This window comes from Hippocampus bargibanti, linkage group LG13 (genome assembly GCF_051943395.1).
Source record: "Hippocampus bargibanti isolate YZ-2025 linkage group LG13, ASM5194339v1, whole genome shotgun sequence".
NCBI classification, from domain to species: domain Eukaryota; kingdom Metazoa; phylum Chordata; class Actinopteri; order Syngnathiformes; family Syngnathidae; genus Hippocampus; species Hippocampus bargibanti.
In genome coordinates, this window is record NC_142746.1 from 21,789,810 (window position 1) to 21,811,482 (window position 21,673).

Here is a 21,673-nt window from a genome sequence, read left to right on the forward strand (position 1 = left end):
TTTTTGCCAAGTGTAAAACACCAATAAAAAAGGAGTTAAAGTGTCCGATAACTACTTCAAAATGACCTCGGAGATGGCGAGTTTCAGAAGGTCCCGCCGCCTGGTTCGTGACGTCACCCCAAGATGTCTTGTTTTGCTCTAGAATCAAAACAATGGCTTCAGATTGGGAGAAGATGCTTTCTTGTTACTCATCCAGTTATGAATATGATTCAAATAGTTCTGAAGAGGAAAGCATAAATATTTGCAATCGATTAAAGAAGACCTTCCGTATCAATTTGCGACAGTTCTACATACGCATCGGCGCTCTGGGACTTCATTGACTTGACATCAATTACTTGGTTTTGAGATCTTTTAAGATCAAGTAATCAGTAAAGTATTCCTTTTTAAAGCTAACGGTGCTAACACGCTGTCCTACCTTTTTTGCTTTGACAACGCAACCATTGCTGTCCATGCATGCAGGCCCTGCCTCCGACCACCATGGCCTTGAGTATCTACTGCGCCTCCGTCACTGTCTTCTTCGTGCTGGTTAAGACGGCCAACTACCGTCTGCACGTGCTGTTCGACGAAGGTGAAGCGGTGGTCCGCAGCAGCCTATCTGACCTTAGCGGTGCCGCGGACAAGAAGAGTAACGCCGCCTCCGACGCCTGCCCGCCCGCTAACATCAGGTGACTATCAAAAGAAGTGACATACAAAAAGACATCGTTTACAGCATTGTCCTCCAAGACTCGTAGTTTGAATTTACTTCAAGAATTCAGGTGAAACTTGAGGCCGAAGCCATCTAGTGGTCAATAGTGGAATTACACCGAAAATAAATTTTCTAAATCAGCGTCAACCAAGTCTACCTTTGTCCAATAGGAAGAGCAGCACCATCCCAGACAGCGTTGCCATGACGATGCTGGCTCGCAAACACCCCAGTCAGGTCATCCAGGTGACCGTCAAGCAGACGGAAACCGACGTGGGACTGATCGGGCTGGTGAGTTGTGGTCACTATGTATACATTGCGATGGATGCTTGCTACCATGAAGGTGAATTTCAATGCTCTGTTTCTTTTCTTTGCAGGAATGCTTCCAATCAGACGAGGGGAAGACAATAGAAGGTGAAGTTTGATTGATGATTGACCATGAATACCCTCATAGACTCTTCATCAAAACCTAAAATGTGCTTCTCTATGATTTCCACAACTGCAGTGGCCTGTAGACCAGAATGCCCAAGAGAGAATCCAGGGGAGGCTGGCCCACATCCGAGCCCAGAGCCTAACCTGGAAAGAACCCAAGACCAGGATAGTCCTCTGCTGCAGGCTCAGCAGAGGCCCCCATCCCTAAATGAAAGACAGGAGACTCCATCTGTGGGAATAATCCACGACGACAAGGAGTCGGCCGATCAGGGAAGACAAGAGGAGAAATCAAGTGAGGAGAACAAGGAAGTTTGTGGAGAAACACCTCAAGGTCTTCTACCCTGCAAAGCAAATGAAGATGATGGTGTTGAGAAGGAGAGTGAGGACAACAAGGAGCCATCAGATGCCAACAATAACTCACTGGAGACCGCCCAGGAGTGCCCTCACAAGCTCCTTGACATGCCAGACCCAGCTACACAGGTGATGCTAAGCACAAAATGGACAGCATTGGTTGAGCTTACACCCCTAGCAAGGTGGATAGATGGTGGTAGTGTCAAGCAGAATGATTAGAAGACACTCTACTCAGTGTCAGTCTAGAGGATTAGGAGACATTTAATGGATTCTAAGTTTTATGAAAATGACTCCCTGCTGACCGATGACTGACTAGCTAGGTACCCGATTGAATAGCAGACTGACTAATTTGCTACCTAAATCACTGACGAACTGACTCACCACCGAGCTAGCTAGCTGACTAAATGACTGTGTGATTCATAGACAACGTACTCACTGACTGACTGACTTAAAAAATGGCCAACAGAGTAAATCTCCAAGTAACTAACTAAAAACCAGACAAAGTAGCCAACTGACTGATTGCTCGACACATTGACGGACTAATTGGGTATTTAGATAACTAGATAGATGGCTAACTGTTCAGCAAACTTACCAATGTACTGACCAACGGACTGACTGACTGACTGCATAGTTAGCTAGCTAACTAAATGACGGAGTGATTTATAGACAATGAACTGACTAACTGAAAAACTAGCCAACAAAGTAAATTACCAAATAACTGACTAAAAACCAGGCAAAGTAACCAACTGACTGATTGACAAACTATCTGGCTGTATAGCTAGCTCGCTAACTAATCAGCGAACTGACCAATGTATTCACAGACGGACTGTCAGACGAACTATCTTACTAACTGGATGAAAAATTGACTGAGCTTGGCTAGCTAACTGAGTAATTGAGTAACTAACAAAGTAACCAATCAAAGTTATCAACTCATTAACTGAGCGGGTATCCAAGTAACTAGCTCATTGACTGACAGGCTGAACCAATATTTCTTTGTCCCCTTGTGAGTTGAGCATAGATCCAAATAATTTTGTATCATGTGTCAGAACGATCAAGGGGAGGAAACATATTGCTCCGATGAAATCGAAGTGGTCCTCACGGACAATTCCGCACCGCTTACTTCTTCTGCGCCTCGACACATGGACGCCGAAAGCAACGACGACGCGGTCCAGATCGTCATCACCATGAGCTGTGACCCTCTCGCCGCCGCCCAGCTGGAGGAAAGTGTCAAGCAGAGGCTTCTGGAGAACGCCCAGGTGAGAAAAATGGTAGTAGGTTGAGGTGTCTTGTGTAATGGTCATTTTCATAGCAACACTGAAGCATGGTGACATGTTTCTCAGGCTCAAAAGGATTCTGGTGAATGTCACATCAAGATCCCGGTCATTACGTTCGACTTGCCCGAGGACGACAAGCAGGAAGTGGAAGAAGAAGCATGTGAAAACAAGGAAAAGGACCTATCAAAGAACGAGAACACCCCGAGACGGATTGAGAGCCAAAGCGAAAAGTTCTACTTTTGCAGGGATACCGTCAGCTTAAAGTCCGCCACCTCAGGGTGTCTCCTATCAGGTGGGGAGGAAGCTCCGGTCGGTGTCCCGCAAACCAATAACACATTATCCTCCGTGGACGTCTGCTCTCACTTCCGTCCCGATGACACGGACCCTGAAGTTTCCAGCGCGGACCCTCAAGGTTTTTTGCGACTGCCACCTGCTTTGGGTCGCTATGGTCCCGGGGGAAGGTTGTACTTACGTGGACTGAGCATGGACAGCGGGAAAGACGCAGTGCTGCTTTCGGACCGCTCACAAAACACGGTATGTTGTTACCTTGCATCTTTTTATAGCATTCCAGCCTTCCAATTGCAAAAAAGGTCTCAAATTCAAGGTTCAGGGCCAGGATTTGGTCCGCTAATGAAAGGAATCACCTTTAGACTTCATGTTTGTGACTAAAGTATTGAAAGTTTGTCCATTTCTAACAATTACAATACCCCACCTCTTTCACAAGGGGCAGCATTTGCCTTTTGTACGACCACCCCTACTTCAAGCTCAGATAACTCCAGACCCATATAAGTTGGGAATTAAAGAAGAGAGTCTAAGTCACTTCTAGCTAAAGTCACCGCCATATTTTGAAGTTCTTTCGTCTCAATGCCAGACCACCATGACCACTTCCAAGTCAGACCTGGAGGCAAAGGAGGGCCAGATTCCCAACGAATCCAAGTTCTTGGAGTTTGTCTCTCTGTTGGAGTCTCTCAGTGCCCGAGGGAGCACCAAGGAAGAAGGACCCGAGCGCCAGTCGGATGTAGGAATCTCCGTGGAGATCGAAAAGCAACACACGGGTTTGTTACTGTACCTTACCGTACTTGGATCCTTTCGTACTGCTCATTTGATTTGATAACTATCTTTTGTAGATGCAATTATGATTTTTTTTTCATGTATTAAGAGCCCCTGCATTATTATTGTTCCACTCTGTGATCAACTTTGGTACATAATCCTACATAATCATATCTGTCATTTTACTACCACCACTCTTAATTCTGAATAACAAACACAATGGTATGAACTGCATTCCAGAAAACACAAATGCATCTCCCAGATTAAATGAAGCCAGGGAGAGCAAAACCCACAGCAAAGCGGAACGACCCAAACCGCCTACCAGCCTGGCTCCCGACAAATCCATTCTGCCTATTCCCATTCCCATCGTCTCACCAGAGAGGTATACCAAAAAAGATGTTTTAAACACGATACCAAAGGTGCTCATTCAGTAGACTATGAGCTACCAATGTCCTCGTAGTTGTCCAAAAAGTGCCACATATTTTTGAATCTGCAACTCTTAGCGTCACTATTTCGTGATTCTACTCCATCTCCAGTCCGCAAACGGAAAAAGATCCCGACTATGACTCACTGCCTTCCCAAACGTCCCAGTCGGAAAGCTCCATGCTGCAGGTCATCTGTAGGCCGGAGGCTACGAGCAAGGAGGAAGCGTACACCTTCCACACCGTGCACCGTAAGGCGCTATCCATTTCTGGAGGCGCACATGAGCATTTTTGAGTTAAACGTTTTATGTGTCTACCAAGGAGAAAGGCCACGGAAGCTGTATGCCGAGAGAGCCCTCAACCTGCCGCTGGGAGCGGAGTTGATCACTGGAAACATGTGGTATGATTGACTATGTCTCAGAGATGTTCGATCGGATACTGTGGACCAAGGCTCGAAACACAGAAAGATTGTGTTTTACTGCCGGCAGGAGACGAAGCCGTTCATGACAGACGCCTGAATTCTGCAGCCCTCTGCCAAGCTATTCATTGAGAGTATATGCAAATTTAAATGATACGTTAGTAAAACATAGTTTTCTTGATTAGAATACTACACCACTGGAACGTTTCTAAGCACGAACAGCTGTAAGCAATAAAACATTGTCTTTTCCATGAACTGATAAATTTGTAACCTGGCTAATGAGCATTTCTTGTGAAGGAGTTTCAAGTTGTTAATTACTCCGGTGATAATGGAGTTCCCCAAGTCCTAAATTCTGTCCAAGGCCAGATCTCCGAGATGAAGATGTCAGTTTAACTTGCTGTGTCTGTTAAACTTAGAATGACCTCAAGCCATCTACGCCTTTTGTTTGGTTGGCCAGCTAAGCATGAAACTTTTAAATCTGATAACTTCTTATACCATGTCACCTACTTGATGGTACCAATGGCCTTTATTCCAGATTTTAAAACACCCGATTACCTCATAATCCACCATTTTCCACTCTGTGTTTGTGTCTTCAGTGACCTCCTGTCCACTTCTTCCAACTCGGAGTGCCAAGACAGCATGGCGGGCGGTCATGCAGACTGTCCTTTCCAGCGACGCATCATTCCTTCGCACCGGCTTCGTCCCAGAAGGACCCACCCTGAGATCTTCCAGGTCTGCCTATAAAACATAACAATCAAACACGATGATCTGTTCTGTATGTCATGCAAATTAGCATATTTGACAATGAAGCTGACTTTGACTTCAGGAGGAGGATTCTTTAGATGACTCTTCAGAGACCTCCACTCAGGACAAGCCCACCAAGAAGATTTACTATAAGCTCAAACTATTTCGCGGCAAGTGGGTGGAGATTTTATACGACCGACTTACCTTGATCGCCCTACTGGACAGGTAAATACTCTTTCTCGAGAAAGCGCAGGAGTAAACACTCTCGGTGGAGTGTTGACTGTAATCTGAACATGTGTAGGAACCAAGACGTTCTGGAGAACCTGGTGGCGGTTTTCATGGCCTTATTGGTTTCCTTCCTGGGCTTTTTGCTGCTCAATGATGGCTGCTTCAAAGACTTTTGGGTCTTCCAGTTCTGTCTGGTCATCGCTAGTTGTCAGTACTCCTTACTGAAGGTAGAAGAAGGCAAAAGATAAAATAATCAGTCACAATTTTGCGTTCATTGTCAAATGAATGCAACCGTGGACTGGAGACTGTCCATTTATATTGTTGGCATGACCTCAATTTTCTATACATTGTAATTTCTCTCACTTTTGCTTTGCAGAGTGTCCAGCCAGATGCAGCTTCACCAACGCATGTTAGTCATTTATTTCAAATAATAGCAAAATATGTTTACATTTACAGTTATACCTCGGTTCACGAACCTTTCGGTTTACGAACGTTAAGTTTAGGACAATTTTACCTTGACATACGAATTTTTCAAGATACACACAGAGTGCCACAATGAGTGATGTGTCGTTCGCAAACGAGCCCGTTCTCCGAACAAGAAAATGCCAGCCGGCTTGTTTTGGTCCTCTATTCCCCGCCCACAGTCGTCGGTTAAAGCCACGTGATTGGTCAAGAAAGCAGCAGTGAGGGAAGGTGGTTTAAACATTAAAGAGACAGGCAGACGACAGAGAGAGAGTGACAAAATGAATAGAAAACAGTGACATTTGGACTCGTTTCAACTTTGATAGTTCAAAGGCAGAGTGTAGACTGCAAGGTTAAAATTCCCATCAATCAGGCTCCACAAATAACCCGCACAAGCCATCTGTACACTTGATGCAAAAAGCTATCAACCCAGCTAAACAGAACACAATTGATGAGGAACTAGGTAAAATGATGGCAGTGAAAGCACCTCCAAGGGATTATTCCTCAAGATGGTGAAAGAAGAAGGCTACGTTCCTAATTAAGTGTTTAATGCTGATGAAACCGGCCACTCCACTCCATTCCATCAAGCCATCAACGACCATCACTAAGGTAAATAAAACGACTTTATTGTACAGTACATTTATTTATTTAATTATAATACCACAGCACATTTATTATATATAAAATAAGGTATATTTTATGTAGTTTTAAGGCTTAGAAAATTAGAAAGTAGAAAATGATGTTTTATGGGGACCTGGGAACGGATTATTCTCATTTTAATGGTTTCCTATGGGAAATTAATTTTTGGGATACACAATTCGGCCTTAAACACTCTGTCTGGGAAGCAATTATGTTCGTAAGCCAAGGTATCACTATTTTTTTATCTGCCTCATCTGGATCCATTTCCGCGCAGGGTCACAACCAACTGGTGGCCTACAGCCGCGCGACTTACTTCTGCATCTTCTGCTCGCTCATCTGGACGGTGGAGCAGCTGCTGCGTAGGAAGGACCTTCCCGTATCCACTTTGTACGGCGTCACCATCGCGTGCCGCGACACGCTACGCTTCGTGAGGAACTTGCTCATGGGTACGGACAGACCGAGGCGTTTTGGGTTCAAATCCACTTTGTCTTGTGATGGACCTTCACCTCCATTTTGATCACAGGTTTCACTCACTGCTTCCCAATCACGTTCTTGGTGGGACTTTTTCCGCAAGTCAACACTTTCGCCATCTACCTGCTGGAGCAGATTGACATTCACTTTTTTGGCGGAACGGGTCAGTCAAGCTATTTGCTATTCATTGGTTATACCGACGCAAAAAAAAATGCAAGATTTTTCAAATGTCAAATTTAGCTAACGATAACATGATACAATATTGTAGCTCAAATGATAATAATAATAATACATTTCCTTTATAAGCGCCTTTCAAAACTCTCAATTTGCTGCTGTGTTACTTCCAGGTAGAGTGAACCCTGGCGCTAATGGCTGCCGCTGCTCACCTGCACAAAAAAATGATTACTCATTTGAGCTACCAAACAAGTCCTGGTGTGCTCAATAAAGGACATTTGGACTTTCTGATGATTTTTTTTTTTGTGAAGACCAAATTTAGACAAAAAAAATATTTATTTAAATATAATAATAATATATTTTATTATCTAAGCACCTTTTAAAACTCTTAGGGACACTTTACAGTCATTTATTTATTGTATATTTATTTAATGTATTTTTGTTTTTTTTGTTTTTTTTGGTGAGGACCAATTTTAGACAAAAATGAACGTTATTTATTTAAGTATAATAATATATTTTATATCCAAGCCCCTTTCATAACTGTCAAGGACACTTTACAGTCATTTATTTAGTATATTTGAATTTAATTTACGAGATAAATGGATAGAGATAGCTATCTAGCTAGCTATATCGATAGCTAGCTCACTCACTAGCGATCTAGCTTGCTAACTAGCGATCTAGCTAACTAGCGATTGTTAGGTTAGAATAGTACAGGCTAATATTAGCATTAACAGTTCATTTTAAAATTGTAAATATTATGAACAGAATTCAATATTTACCTTCTTGCACAACGTTATAACCCAACAATTGGCATGTTCCTTGTGAGAGAGATCACCAAAGAAGCCGGCAAGTTACTCACAGATGATTTATTCCAAACAATGTAATCGAATCCTTAATGTTCATCCTACAATGTTTAAAATGGCTAACTAAATGTACTTATTTCCTTTACGATCTAGCTAACTAGCGTTCTAGCTAACTAGCGATCTAGCTAATGTAGGAATTTTTTGTTGCCGTCCTGGACCATTTTTAGAAAATGCAGTCATCTAGCTAGCTAGCTACATCGCTCGCTATATAAATAAATGGAGGCTTTTCCTCAAAAGTGGCAAAATGATTTTTGTTTTGGTGGCAAGTGTTTGTTTTTCTATCCTTCCAGCGGCTACAAGTTTGATCTCGGCAGTGTACGGTATCCTCCGCAGCATGGCCGCCCTGTCCCTACTCTACGGTTTCTGCTTCGGGGCTCTCAAGGTTGATGCGTCGAGCGTCCACTGTGCTAAAAATCTTGCGCTTGAAAATGTTTTCATGCGTGTGTGTAAACAGGAACCGTGGGATGAGCAAAACACGCCAGCTTTGTTCTCTGGTTTTTGCGGCCTTCTGGTGGTCTTCTCCTACCACCTCAGTCGACAGAGCAGCGACCCTTCCGTTATAATGTAAGAAACATTTTGATATCAAAAAGAAAAGAAAACAAAAACAGTATAATTACCAGACTTGACTATTTAATACTGCCAAAACTAAGTAAACTGCTATAAAAGAAAAGTAAAGCAAAACTACTCAGCCTTTATTTAAAGTTGAATTTAAGTGCTAGCAAGCGCCATTATCAATTAGCTTCTGTTAACATGAACCTCAAATGAAGTAAAATTAATTGTCTATTTCATTTAAGATTACTTTTTGAGATACGTATATTCATTTCTGGAAATCTTTCAAGTGGTGCATGGGCACCCTCTAGTGGTGAATAAGAACATCGTTCAATAAAGATAATATTAATAATAATAATTTGTTTGTGTGTTCACCAAACTCCAAGTCAAAAAACAGCCAAATCAATGTTTTCAAAGGCACTTATAATTTAAATGTATTGTTTATTGTATTTTGTTATTTTATGATTTTATTATTAATATCATTGATATTGATAATGATCATGATAAGGATATTGATAAGGATGATAGGGATAAGAAGAATAAGGATATTGACAATGACATTGATAATTATATTGATGATATTTCAGTTACTTCCAGGTTGAGTGATTATTAGCTAATTCTTAGCTAGCTTTCTATCTATTTGAGTTACTTCAGGGTTGAGTGATAATTAGCTAACTCTTAGCTAGCTAGCTAGCTTTCTATCTATTTGAGTTACTTCCGGTTTGAGTGATTATTAGCTAACTCTTAGCGAGCTTTCTATACTTGAGTTGCTTCCAGGTTGAGTGCTTATTAGCTAACTCTCAGCTAGCTAGCTAGCTTTCTATCTATTTGAGTCACTTGCGGGTTGAGTGAACGCTGGCACGTGTGGCTGCCGCTGTTCACCCACAGAAAAACGTATCCTGTGACCTTCAGAGTTTTGAAAGGCGCTTAGAAATCTAATGTATTATTATTATTATTATTATTATTATTTATTAACTAAAATCAACTCTGAAGGGTTTTAGCTATGGAATCTAATGAATTATTTTTTTTAATCAAATGACTAGTTTTTTTTTAATCCTTGAACATTTTTGACTTTTTTGATATCTCCTTAAACTTGACTTTCAACTGGTTTATTATTATTATTATTATTATTATTTTTATATTGTGCAATTTTCATTTCACGTCCACGTGCAAGAAATTGTTACGTGTATTCTCACTGTTTCTTGTCTTTCAGATCGCTAATCAAGTCGAAAGTCATGCCCACGTTAGCAGACGGTGAGGAAGACGAGGACCAAGACCCCGACGTCGAAGACCCTCTCCCCAAGAAGCTGCAGAATTCCATGGTGAGCGACAACTACACATTACAACACAATACATTGTTAATCTTAAACAGCGGGGGTCCCACAGAAGGAGATTCTTTTGTCGGACGTGATCGTGTGCTCTTTGGCCTACATCCTGACCTTCGCCATCACGGCTAGCACCGTCTTCCTGTCGCTCAAGGTGAGATTTGCTCTGATATGCTAACATGCAGGTAGGTGAGACTAGCCCGGATTCAAACTCAGATCTCCCGAGCGTGAAGCAGACATATCAAAACTCTTAAGGTCACCATTACAGTCACAGGATCAGTTTTTCTGTGGGTGAGCAGCGACAGCCACACGCGCCAGCATTCACTCAACCCGGAAGTAACTCAAATACATAGAAAGCTAGCTAATATATCGCTAATAGATAGATAGCTAGTCAGATAGATATCTCATAGCTGGATGGCTAATATATTGCCAGCTAGACAGATAATTGATAGCAATAAAAATAGATAGCTAGCTCGGTAGCTAGCTAGGTAGCTAGATAGCTAGGTTGAGCAGCGGCAGCCACACGCGTCAGCGTTCACTCAACCCGGAAGTAACTCAAATACATACAAACCTAGCAAATATATAACTAATGGCTAGCCAGATAGATATCTAATAGCTAGCTGGATAGCTAATATATAGCCAGCTAGACAGATAATAGATAGCAAGATAGAAAATAGCTAGCTAGGTAGAAAACTATCTAGATAGCCAGATAGCTAGGTTGAGCAGCGGCAGCCACACACGTCAGCGTTCACTCAACCTGGAAGTAACTCAAATACATAGAAAGCTAGCTGATATATAGCTAATAGCTAGCCAGGTAGATAATAGCTAGCTAAATAGCTAATATATAGCCAGATAGACAGATAATAATAATAATAGATAGCAAATATGTAGCTAGCTAGCTAGCTAGCCAGCTCGCTAGCTAATAGATATCAAATAGATAGCTAGCTAGGTAGCCAGCTAGATCGCTAGCTAGATAGCCAGATAGCCAGCTAGATAGCTCAAGTGAGCAACATATTGTAATTATTCATTTATTCAATTTTTTTTGACCAAATGATATATCTTAACAACAGCTAAAGCTGTAACAAAGCGCTAACATGGACAAAACGGAAAAGCTGCCCCCTTGTGGAAGAAAAAAAAACATTGCCAGAGGTCTGACCAGCGCTTTATCGACACCAGCGCAAGAAATAAACAAACTTGAATTAATTCGAGAATGGCGCTCCATGTGAAACTTTTCAATTCCCGAATAAATTGGGCAATGGCAGCCGAATGAGTTAATATCTACTTCCCTTCCATTGATTGAAAAATTAATAATTTGTATATTATCTATAATATAATACATACATTATTTGTTTCTTGTCAGCCCTTTGTGACCATCGTTCTATACGCCCTGGCGGCGACGGTGGGTTTGGTGACGCACTACGTCATCCCGCAGATGAGGAAGCATCATCCCTGGTTGTGGATCTCGCACCCGTTGCTCAAGACCAAAGAGTACCACCAGTTTGAACCCAGAGGTCAGAGGGGGGAGGGGGGGGGGTTCTTTCATCAACCAACTGTCAATCATTTATTTTGATATGATCTTTTTATGAAAGATGACGCAGTCCTGATGTGGTTCGAGAGGTTGTACGTGTGCCTGCTGTGCTTGGAGAAGTACATGGTATACCCCGCCATCGTCCTGAGCGCACTCGCCAACGACGGCTTCGCACTGAGCCACCGCAAGAGGCTTGGCATCCAGTAAGACTTCCTCTCTCCACCTCTGTATGCCCCCACCCCCCTGCCCGTCAGCACGATGGGGACAGGGCTTTCAGCTGCTCTGCCCCCGAACTCTGGAACTCACTGGGAGCCAATTGGGTTCGTGGGATGAGGTATCACTGTATTGGCTATCTGGATAGCTAGCTAGCTATGTGGCTTTCTATCTATTAGCTATATGATTATCTGGCGAGTTAGCTAACTGTCTAGCTGGCTATCTTAGCTGGCAGGCTATCCATTTGCTATCTATTACTATCTGGCTAACGGGCTAGCTATGTAGATGGTAATCTATTAGTTGTATGGCTGTCTAGCTAGTTAGCTAACTTTCACTGTATTAGCTATCTGGCTAATACAGCTAGCTATGTGGCGTTCTATCTATTAGCTATATGGTTATCTGGCTAGTTAGCCAACTGTCTTGGTGGCTATCTATTAGCTAGCTAGCTAGCTTTCTATCTATTTGAGTTACTTCCGGGTTGAGTGAACGCTGGCGCATGTGGGTGCCGCTGCTGTGACTGTAAAGTGACCTTGAGAGCTTTGAAAGGTGCTTATAAATGAAATGTATTATTATTATTAAGACGCACATTACCTTGCATTACCACCGTGGGGAGCACTTCCAATTTTTTTTCTCGTATTCCCACGTAGCGGCGACGTCCTGTTGACCAGCGTGGCCGGGATGAAGCTCTTGCGCTCGTCTTTCTGTGACCCCAGTTTCCAGTTTGTCACTTTGCTCTTCACGCTGGTTTTTTTCCACGTCGACTGCCCGCGAGCTTCCGAAAGCTTCCTGATCGACTTCTTCCTCATGTCCATCGTCTTCCATAAGGTGAAGGTCATTCCCGGAATTCTGAGTTAAAAGTCGGAGGTCAGAGTTAAAAGTAAGAATTCTGAGTGAAAAGTCGGAATTCTGAGTTAAAAATCAGAATTCTGAGTTTAAAGTCGGAATTCTGAGTTAGAAGTTGGGGATTCCGAGTTAAAAGTCGGAATTCTGAGTTAAAAGTCAGAATTATTAGTAGAATTCCACACAAAAAAAATATGTTGTGACCGCACTTGTCAGGTGTACCTAACGAAGCTTCTTTGTTATCGTTCCAGATGCGCGAACTACTACTGAAGCTTCATTTCATCCTCGTCTATATCGCCCCCTGGCAGATCGCCTGGGGAAGCGCCTTCCACGCCTTTGCCCAACCCTTCGCCGTGCCTCGTATCCTTATAGTGCCTTCAAGTTTGTGTGTGTGTGTGTGTGTTAGCGTAGCGCGAGATCCACAGGTTCGTTCTTGACCACTGCGCAATCAGACTCGGCCATGCTGCTACTGCAGACGTTGATCACTACCGTCTTCTACACCCCCTTAGCGCCTTTCCTGGGCAGCGCCATCTTCATCTCCTCGTACCCGCGACCCATTAAATTCTGGGAGAGGAACTACAAGTAGGGAAAATTTACAACCTAGCATACTATTTACTATCTAGCTGGCTGGCTATCTAGCTAGGTATCTGTTGGCTCTCGATTGGCTAGCTAGCTAGCTAGCTTTCTATCTATTGGAGGTACTTTCGGGTTGAGTGAACGCTGGCGCGTGTGGCTGCCGCTGCTCAACCGCAGAAAAACTTATCCTGTGACTGTAAGTAAAGTGACCTTGAGAGTTTTGAAAGTTTCAACATAAATTGACCTTTACACTTATGTTTGTCACTCACCTGAGATGAAATGGTAATAAAACCAAAAACTGGTCACCCGCAGCACAAAGCGCATCGACAACTCCAACAGCCGCCTGGTGTCTCAAGTGGATAAAGAGACGGGTGAGTTCCTAACCAGTTTTTCCGATGTTGTTCAAGCTCTCCATCCAAGCACTCCTGAATTATTCTTCCCGCCAGGCTGCGACGACAACAACCTGAACTCCATCTTCTACGAATACCTGACGCGCTCGCTGCAACACTCGCTCTGCGGCGATCTCACGCTAGGCCGCTGGGGTAACTACAGCGCCGGCGACTGCTTCATCCTGGCTTCGGACTACCTCAACGCCCTTGTGCACCTCATCGAGATCGGCAATGGCCTGGTGACCTTCCAACTCAGAGGACTGGAGTTCAGAGGTATGGCTTTCGCTTGGTATACCCGCAGTGCCCCCGAGGCAGAGCCCTGGTGTGACCCTGTGAGGGGTAGAATTGGTATTTGACTTGAATGAATTGGCTACTGTACCGCAGGATATAGCCCCCCTGCTTTAAAACGAAAGAACCAAGTGTTGTACCCAAATCTCATTATGCTGATGAGGTGATACCAGAGCAAATGGGGCAATCAGGCCAGTTGTAGACCTCATACTCAGGCAGGACAATAGAAGTCATCAGTGTAGCCGCAGGGAGTAGGTCTCTGCTCCCCCCGACGTGAGTAAAGGACAGATGACAGCTGAAGAAACCTTCTCACCGATTACCCATACCAAGTACACAACACCAAATACTAACAGCTTTTCAAAAGGTTTCTCTGCTTTTCCGCCAGGAACATACTGCCAGCAGCGTGAGGTGGAGGCCATCACGGAGGGCGTGGAGGAGGACGACGCCTGTTGCTGTTGCGAACCTGGCCACCTGCCACACATGCTGTCATGCAACGCTGCCTTCAACCTGCGCTGGCTGGCGTGGGAGGTGACTGCCACCAAATACCTGCTGGAGGGCTACAGCATCAGCGAAAACAACGCTGCCACCATGCTGCAGGTCTACGACCTCCGCAAGCTGCTCATTACCTACTACCTGAAGGTACATGTCCAAAAGATGAAGATTTATCTGCAGGAAATCCCCCGCTCATTCATGTCGTCCTCCCTCTAGTGTGTTATTTACTACTTAGTGCACTCCCCCAAGTTGATCACCTGGCTCAAGGACGCCGCCATCCACGAGGCGCTGCAGATCTACACCAAATGGCACCATATTGAGAGAGACCCTCAGGTGTTTAGCGTCAAGATAGATGAGGACTATGTGCACTGCCTACAGGGGGTTACCCGAGCCAGCTTCTGCAACGTCTACCTGGAGTGGATCCAGTACTGCGCTGGGAAGATGGAGACGGTACGGAAGACTTGATTGGTGATTTAGTCGGGCTCTGCACTGTGGCAGATTCTAGTTGGGATACCCAGCAAGGCATTTTTTGAGAAGTGTTCAGAAAGTGTGTTGAAGATCAGAAAGAGAATGCTACTTTAGTTGGTTTAGTTAGTTTGGCCAATAACCAGTCCAGGTATAAAGTCTGTCCTCTTCTTGTATCCACACGTTTGTTTGTCCAGCCTGTCGATAGCGATGAAGACTCCCCTCTGGTGACTTTGTCCTACGCCCTATCCGTCCTAGGAAGACGATCGCTTGGGACGGCATCACATAACATGTCCAACAGGTAGGTCGCTTCACATGTTTCTTTCTGCCTCGAATCTCCAAGAGAGTAAGGAGGGTGCCCAGCACTGAGTTTGTTGGATCATTCAGGTCCGAGTCAACAGGCAGAGACTTTCGAGAGACTGAAAAAAATGTTGAATATATTTTTTCTTGCTGTCCATTCATCATCTGAAGAGCTAGTCCTCATTTGGGTCAAGGGTGAGCTATTCTTGCTGACTTTGGTTGATAGCTAAAACCTGAAATGGTCGCCAGTCAATCACAGGGAGCATAAAGACAATAAATATGGCTCATAGTTTCATTTACACCTCTGGATGATTCCGAGTCTTCCAACATCCTCAAATTTAGAAAATCACTGATGAGTCAATATGGAGAGCGAATGTCTAACTTGAAGTTATAAAGGTCCACCAGAAGGGGGTGTCAGAAACTTCATTAGCTCTCTCTTTCCTTGGTCTTTTTTCCTCAACCCGTCAAGCCTGGAATCTTTCCTGTATGGTTTCAACACACTGTTCAAAGGCGACTTCCGCATCGCGACCAAGGACGAGTGGGTTTTCGCAGATCTTGACCTCTTGCAGAAGGTGGTAGCTCCTGCTGTCAGAATGAGCCTAAAGCTACATCAGGTACGGGCAACCTCGTCACAAGGCCTTGTGGCGAACATCCTTCAAGAAAATCTTGACCGAGATCATCCAAGTCCCATTGAAGTCAGTTGGTATGTTGCACTTCCTCCTCCCAGGACCACTTCACGTGTCTGGAAGAGACCGAGGAGGCGTCCATCTTGTACGAGGCCATCACAAACTACCGCAGCAGCTTGGTCATTTGCCACGAAAGTGACCCGGCCTGGCGCAAGGCGGTATTGTCCAGCCGCGACACACTGCTCACGTTGCGACACATGGTGGACGACGGCACAGATGAGTACAAGATCATCATGCTCTACAAACGCCACCTCAGTTTCAAAGTCATCAAGGTAGGAACAGATACTTCACACGGGATGACTCTTTATATGAGTTCAGATTTTTACAGACTCCAGATCGGTCTGGATTCCCATCGATTCATGACGGCTTCACTACGCGACTTCCTAAACTCTCTTTGGTAGATCAACAAGGAGTGTGTGCGAGGTCTATGGGCAGGTCAGCAGCAAGAACTGATCTTCTTACGGAATCGCAACCCGGAGCGCGGCAGCATCCAGAATTCTAAGCAAGCGCTGAGGAACATGGTCAACTCGTCTTGTGACCAGCCTTTGGGCTACCCCATGTAAGCTCAAGTGAATCAAAGGATGTTCTGGGCTTTGATGACCGTTTCTCTGTGGTATCAATACAGGTATGTGTCGCCGCTGACTACGTCATATGCGGGTACACATCGGATGCTGCGCACCATCGGTGGAGGAGCTTCTGGCTTGGACGCCATTCGTTCCTGGCTGTGCTCCAAATGGCTCAGGTTTAACTTCCCATTCAACAAAATCCGTTTCTGCGACTTTTGTCTATCCTGATGTTGGCTATTTGCATTTTTTCCTCTCAATTGAAACTCCTAAAAACTACATCTGGATTTAAATGAACCTTTCAGTTTTGTTGATGAAAAGGTTTGTTCAGCCGTCATCTGTACTTCTTTGAAGGTGTCGGACGTTTTGCTTCTTATCCAAGATGCTTCGTCAGCAAACTAAAGTCTTACTGGTAGTTTCGGCCCAATATATATATCCCTACTCGCAGAGTCCGGCACCGCCACGTCTGGACAGTAGGGATATATATCACCTTCAAAGAATTACAGATGACGGCTGAGGAAACCTTTTCATCGATGGACCACTCCTGTACGACTGAGAGCTTACACAGACCTTTCAGTTTAGTGTTTTTGGAATGAGGGAGCAATTCCGTTGATTATTTTTTTTGTTTCTTCATCTCTGTTGAGCATAGAGAAAATCTAATCATGGATTTTAGAACTGGAAGCTTTCTCTGGAGAGTAAAGCCAACCAGCAAACATTCTGTATGTGTCACTGATGCCAACAGAGTGCGGAAGGACAACCTGAACAGTTGCAACAGTGGCGTCAACATGGATGACTGCGACTGCGGTGCCGGTGGGTCGTCATCTCTTAGCAATAACCGGCCGTCGTCGGCCACCTCCAATAGTCTGAGTGGTTACCAGCAGAGAGCACCCCGGACCACACGAAGCCACCGACACCGTAGCTCAGGTAGAATAACAACAAACTAGAGGGAATTTAGTATAGCGGCATGGACAAAGGAAACAAAAGTTGAAAAGTCCCATGAATTGAATTACAGTATTACAGTGATACCTCGGTTTACGAACCCCTTGGCTTACGAACATTTCGGTTTACGAACGTTAAATTTATGAAAATTTTACCTTGGCATACGAACTATTTTTCGGGATACACAAGGAGCGTCACAATGACTGATGTGCCCGTTCTAACAAGAAAATGTCAGCCGACTTGTTTTTATCCTCTATTCCCCGCCCCTAGTCTTTGGTTAAAGCCACGTGATTGGTCAAGAACGCAGCAGTGAGGGGAGGTGGTTTAAACATTAAAGAGACAGGCAGACGACAGAGAGAGACTGAGAAAATGGATAGAAAACAGTGAAATTTGGACTCGTTTCAACGTTGTTAGTTCAAAGGCAGAGTGTAGACTGCAAGGTTAAAATTCCCATTAATCAGGCTCCACAGATAACCCGCACAAGCCATCTGTACACTTGATGCAAAAAGCTATCAACCCAGCTAAACAGAACACGAGTGATGAGGAACTAGGTAAAATTATCGCAAAGAAAGCACCTACAAGGGATCATTCCTCAAGATGGTTAAAGAAGAAGGCTACGTTCCTCATCAAGTGTTTGAATGCTGATAAAACCGGCCAGTCCATTCCATCAAGCCATCAACGACCATCACAAAGGTAAATAAAACGACTTCATTGTAAGTACAGTTTATTTCTTTAATTATAATACCATAGCACATTTATTATACATAAAATAAGGTATAGTTTGTGTTGTTTTAAGGCTAGGAAAATTAAAAAAGTAGAAAATGATGTTTTATGAGGACCTGGGAACGGATTTTCGCATTCTAATGCTTTCCTATGGGAAATTAATTTTTGGGATACACACTTTTCGCCTTACACACTCTGTCAGGGAAGCAATTAAGTTCGTAAGCCAAGGTATCACTGTACTTCATATATTGACCATAATAAATTATAGTCAGACATAAAAACTATTAGGTGTACTGCTAGCATTAGCTTAGAAGAGTTTGTCCAACCTTCAGTGTTTAGTTTTCTGTTCATCAAGGCATGAAATTCTTTCTGTTCTTGGCGTTTTCTTGCTGTGTACAGCCCGTAGGGAGTATCGTAGCAGGTCGGTGCAGCCTCAAACCCAGCGGCCACCAGTCAACAGCCAATCAGGACCCATCGTGGACTCGGCTGCCAACCACGGCTTGGTCCAACGTCTGTCCAACAGCCAGCTGTCCTTTAACACTTCCATAGCATCCATCTTCTCCCAGGTCAACACTCGCACAATACTGATGACTCGCGGTTAGCTTTTAAATGTTCAGCTAACATCGTACTCGGTTCCTCAGGTCCCTCGTCTCTCTGGAACCGGCGGGTCCAGCTCGCAAAACCAGGCGGCGCCGAATCAGCAGCGATCCAGCCAAGTACGAATTGGCTACGTCATTTTGCAAAGCGCTCTTTCAACACGGAACATCTATCAGTTCATTTTCAAATTAGGAATACAGTGATACCTTGGGTTACGAATTTAATTGGTTCCCAGACAGTGTGGAAGGCGAAAAGTGTGTATCCCAAAAATTAATTTCCCATAGGAAACCATTAAAATGAGAATAATCCATTCCCAGGTCCCCATAAAACACTGTACTATATAATAAAGTGGTTTTATTGACCTTTGTGATGGTTGTTAATGGCTTGATGGAATGGAATGGCCGCTTTCATCAGCATTAAACACTTGATGAGGAGCGTAACCTTCTTTCACCATCTTGAGGAATGATCCCTTGTAGGTGCTTTCCCTGCGATCATTTTACCTAGTTCCTCATCAATTGTCTTCTGTTTCGCTGGGTTAATAGCTTTTTGCATCAAGCGTACAGATGGCTTGTGCGGGTTATTTGTATTCTACATACTCGCCAATAAAGATGATTCTGATTGATGGGAATTTTAACCTTGCAGTCGACACTCTGCCTTTGAACTATCAAAGTTGAAACAAGCCACACCGCTGTGCCCATTTTCCATCAGGTGTCGTCATCGTCGTCCACCCTGAGTCTGCTGTTCGGCAAGCGCAGTTTCTCCAGCGGTCTGGTGATCTCAGGGCTGTCGGCCGCCGAGGGGGGCAACACCACCGACACGCAATCGTCGTCCAGTGTCAACATTGCCATGGGACCCTCACACCGGTCAGCCAGCAGGGCCACGCAGGTACAGCATTCTTTATCATAATAATAATAATAATAATAATAATACATTTCATTTATAAGCGCATTTCAAAACTCTCAAGGTCATTTTACAGTCACAGAATGAGTGCTTTTGTGGGTTAGCAGTGGCAGCCGCATGCGTTCACTCAACCCAGAAGTAACTCAAATAGAAAGCTAGCAAGCTAATACGTAGCTACTTTACAGTCACAGAATAAGTGTTTTTGTGGGTTAGCAGCGGCAGCGACACGCGGCAGTGTTCACTCAACCCGAAAGTAATTCAACTAAATATGGGACTGTACGTGTTAAGTAACTATGTTGCAATGAGTTGAGGAGTTTCCCCGTGTGAAAATTTGCGGCCACCTTGCGTCAGCCTGGTGCCCAGCAACTACATTGATGTGATATGAGGATTTTCATTGAGTAAAAAAGTGAGGTGAGGTTAAGAGAAGAAGTTACACTAATACAGGTAACATTCGACTGACAACCAGCGTGACTTACGACCACAACCCCCAGACCCTAATTTTAAAATGTTAATTCGACGCCGCAACGCGCTAGCAGGCCGGCAACGCGTTCGACAATTTTGGCCAGCCAGCATGTCACTCGCATCCAGCAATCGACTGTGTGATGGCACCAGAGGGGCGGAGTTTGTGTGTCATTTAGTCTTCGAGTCTCTATTCAACATTTTGAATGGATTTCCACTTACGACCATTCCGACTTACGACCGTTTGGTCGGAACGGAACTCGGTCGTAAGTCGGATGTTACCTGTATTTGTTTTTTAACCATTAGAATTTTTTAAAAAATGTTCATTATCACGATTTAAAAAAAGCTATTTTACTGCACCTTGTAAAATCCTTCTTGTCTAAAAACCAGTTTTGGCTCAGCATATTAAATCGAAACTCATGATGTTCGAAAACTACCGATGTCTATACCTCAAGCAATAAATGTCCATCCTTTACCTTTTCATCAGTGGACGTCCGAACCCTACGAAAGCATCGACGAGACGATTCGCAACACCAACGTCCAGCAGTCACGTGACCAGAGCGTCAGCCAAGGATCGGACAAGACCCCCTCGGGGGACGGACCCGCAACGGCTCCTGAAGTGACGGATCAAAAGTGACGGCGTGAGAATACACAAATTCTCGCCATGTGCTCTCACCTTGTTCTCTGAATGTATCGTCGACGCCATCATGGATACTGTCAACGAAATAAATGCAAATGTATTTTTAAACTAGTCTTTTTTGTAGTTTTTGCATACACGTAAGGGGACTGCAGATTGGTAAAAAGTTTCAAATGTGGCATCTGGACACTCCACAATTGACACAGCATTCATTTGGGGTGCGCCTTATACTCCAGTGCGCCTTGTAGGTGGAAAATGTTTGAAAATACACCATTCATTGGGGGTGCGCCTTATACTCCAGTGCACCTTAGACTCCGGTGTGTCTTTTATATAGAAAAAGTTAGAAAATACACCATTCATTGGGGGTGCGCCTTATACTCCGGTGTGCCTTATACACCAGGAAATAAGGTAAATTCCTCTTTACCAGAACAAATAATAATATAATAACAAATAAACAATATTACCGCTGCAAATGATATTCTTGTAACTTTACAAATTTCACTTGGACAAAAGGTACTACAGGTAACATCTGACTTACGACCAGTTCGACTTACGACCAGCCATACTTACGACCACGACCTCCAGACCTTTTTTTTTTAAATTAATTCTACGCCTAGCACCGCAACGCGCTAGCAGGCCGGCAACGCATACAGCAATTTTGGCCAGCCAGCCAGCATCTAACACTCGCACAGCAATCAACCGTGTGATGGCACCAGAGTTTGCGAGTCATTTAGCCTCCGAGTCGCTATTCAACATTTTGAATGTATTTCCGACTTCCGACCATTTCGACTTACAACCGTTTCGACTTACGACCGTTTGGTCGTAAGTTGGATGTTACCTGTATTTTGTTGTTGGAAAATAGGATGCTTTTTTGTGTGTGTATTTTCCCATATGACATCATTAGAAAATGTAAATGCTGATTTAAAAAAACAATATTGAGAATGCACAAAATGAAAAATATAAAATTTCCAGGTCTCTTGTTACAACTTTTTCC

General features: G+C 43.9%; 3 protein-coding genes across 6 annotated transcripts in view; 1 reads left to right on the forward strand and 2 right to left on the reverse strand.

Moving 5' to 3' along the window:
• The window catches only part of map3k21 (mitogen-activated protein kinase kinase kinase 21), a 27,382-nt gene extending 21,670 nt beyond the window's left edge, over window positions 1-5,712 (reverse strand). Inside the window, exons 1-2 of one of the 2 annotated variants that reach the window (XM_089012836.1) lie at window positions 5,578-5,712; window positions 5,185-5,367 (exon numbers count right to left, since the gene is read on the reverse strand). The gene's annotated coding sequence lies outside the window, so the exon portion shown is untranslated. Of the gene's footprint in view, window positions 1-66; window positions 139-415; window positions 569-5,184; window positions 5,368-5,577 lie in introns of those variants that run through there. The other variant, XM_089012835.1, reaches the window with a different exon arrangement.
• pcnx2 (pecanex 2) overlaps window positions 1-20,935 on the forward strand; it is a 21,762-nt gene extending 827 nt beyond the window's left edge. Inside the window, exons 2-40 of one of the 2 annotated variants that reach the window (XM_089012832.1) lie at window positions 460-665; window positions 856-973; window positions 1,060-1,096; window positions 1,188-1,594; window positions 2,512-2,721; window positions 2,806-3,273; window positions 3,611-3,794; window positions 4,030-4,171; window positions 4,326-4,462; window positions 4,533-4,611; window positions 5,226-5,361; window positions 5,456-5,598; window positions 5,675-5,828; window positions 5,978-6,010; window positions 6,977-7,148; window positions 7,226-7,336; window positions 8,501-8,592; window positions 8,665-8,774; window positions 9,973-10,081; window positions 10,146-10,238; window positions 11,445-11,595; window positions 11,674-11,815; window positions 12,473-12,650; window positions 12,917-13,025; window positions 13,118-13,247; window positions 13,554-13,612; window positions 13,688-13,903; window positions 14,304-14,557; window positions 14,627-14,860; window positions 15,073-15,176; window positions 15,645-15,789; window positions 15,903-16,133; window positions 16,263-16,420; window positions 16,487-16,603; window positions 17,167-17,348; window positions 18,486-18,652; window positions 18,728-18,802; window positions 19,392-19,568; window positions 20,530-20,935. In XM_089012832.1, the coding sequence (XP_088868958.1) occupies window positions 460-665; window positions 856-973; window positions 1,060-1,096; window positions 1,188-1,594; window positions 2,512-2,721; window positions 2,806-3,273; window positions 3,611-3,794; window positions 4,030-4,171; window positions 4,326-4,462; window positions 4,533-4,611; window positions 5,226-5,361; window positions 5,456-5,598; window positions 5,675-5,828; window positions 5,978-6,010; window positions 6,977-7,148; window positions 7,226-7,336; window positions 8,501-8,592; window positions 8,665-8,774; window positions 9,973-10,081; window positions 10,146-10,238; window positions 11,445-11,595; window positions 11,674-11,815; window positions 12,473-12,650; window positions 12,917-13,025; window positions 13,118-13,247; window positions 13,554-13,612; window positions 13,688-13,903; window positions 14,304-14,557; window positions 14,627-14,860; window positions 15,073-15,176; window positions 15,645-15,789; window positions 15,903-16,133; window positions 16,263-16,420; window positions 16,487-16,603; window positions 17,167-17,348; window positions 18,486-18,652; window positions 18,728-18,802; window positions 19,392-19,568; window positions 20,530-20,679 (6,120 nt within the window). In that variant the 3' untranslated portion in view covers window positions 20,680-20,935. The remainder of the gene's footprint in view (window positions 1-459; window positions 666-855; window positions 974-1,059; window positions 1,097-1,187; window positions 1,595-2,511; window positions 2,722-2,805; window positions 3,274-3,610; window positions 3,795-4,029; window positions 4,172-4,325; window positions 4,463-4,532; window positions 4,612-5,225; window positions 5,362-5,455; window positions 5,599-5,674; window positions 5,829-5,977; window positions 6,011-6,976; window positions 7,149-7,225; window positions 7,337-8,500; window positions 8,593-8,664; window positions 8,775-9,972; window positions 10,082-10,145; window positions 10,239-11,444; window positions 11,596-11,673; window positions 11,816-12,472; window positions 12,651-12,916; window positions 13,026-13,117; window positions 13,248-13,553; window positions 13,613-13,687; window positions 13,904-14,303; window positions 14,558-14,626; window positions 14,861-15,072; window positions 15,177-15,644; window positions 15,790-15,902; window positions 16,134-16,262; window positions 16,421-16,486; window positions 16,604-17,166; window positions 17,349-18,485; window positions 18,653-18,727; window positions 18,803-19,391; window positions 19,569-20,529) is intronic. The other variant, XM_089012833.1, reaches the window with a different exon arrangement.
• The window catches only part of rgs17 (regulator of G protein signaling 17), a 21,678-nt gene continuing 20,541 nt past the window's right edge, over window positions 20,537-21,673 (reverse strand). For both annotated transcript variants that reach the window (XR_016116986.1, XR_016116985.1), the window contains one exon: window positions 20,537-20,656. The gene's annotated coding sequence lies outside the window, so the exon portion shown is untranslated. The remainder of the gene's footprint in view (window positions 20,657-21,673) is intronic.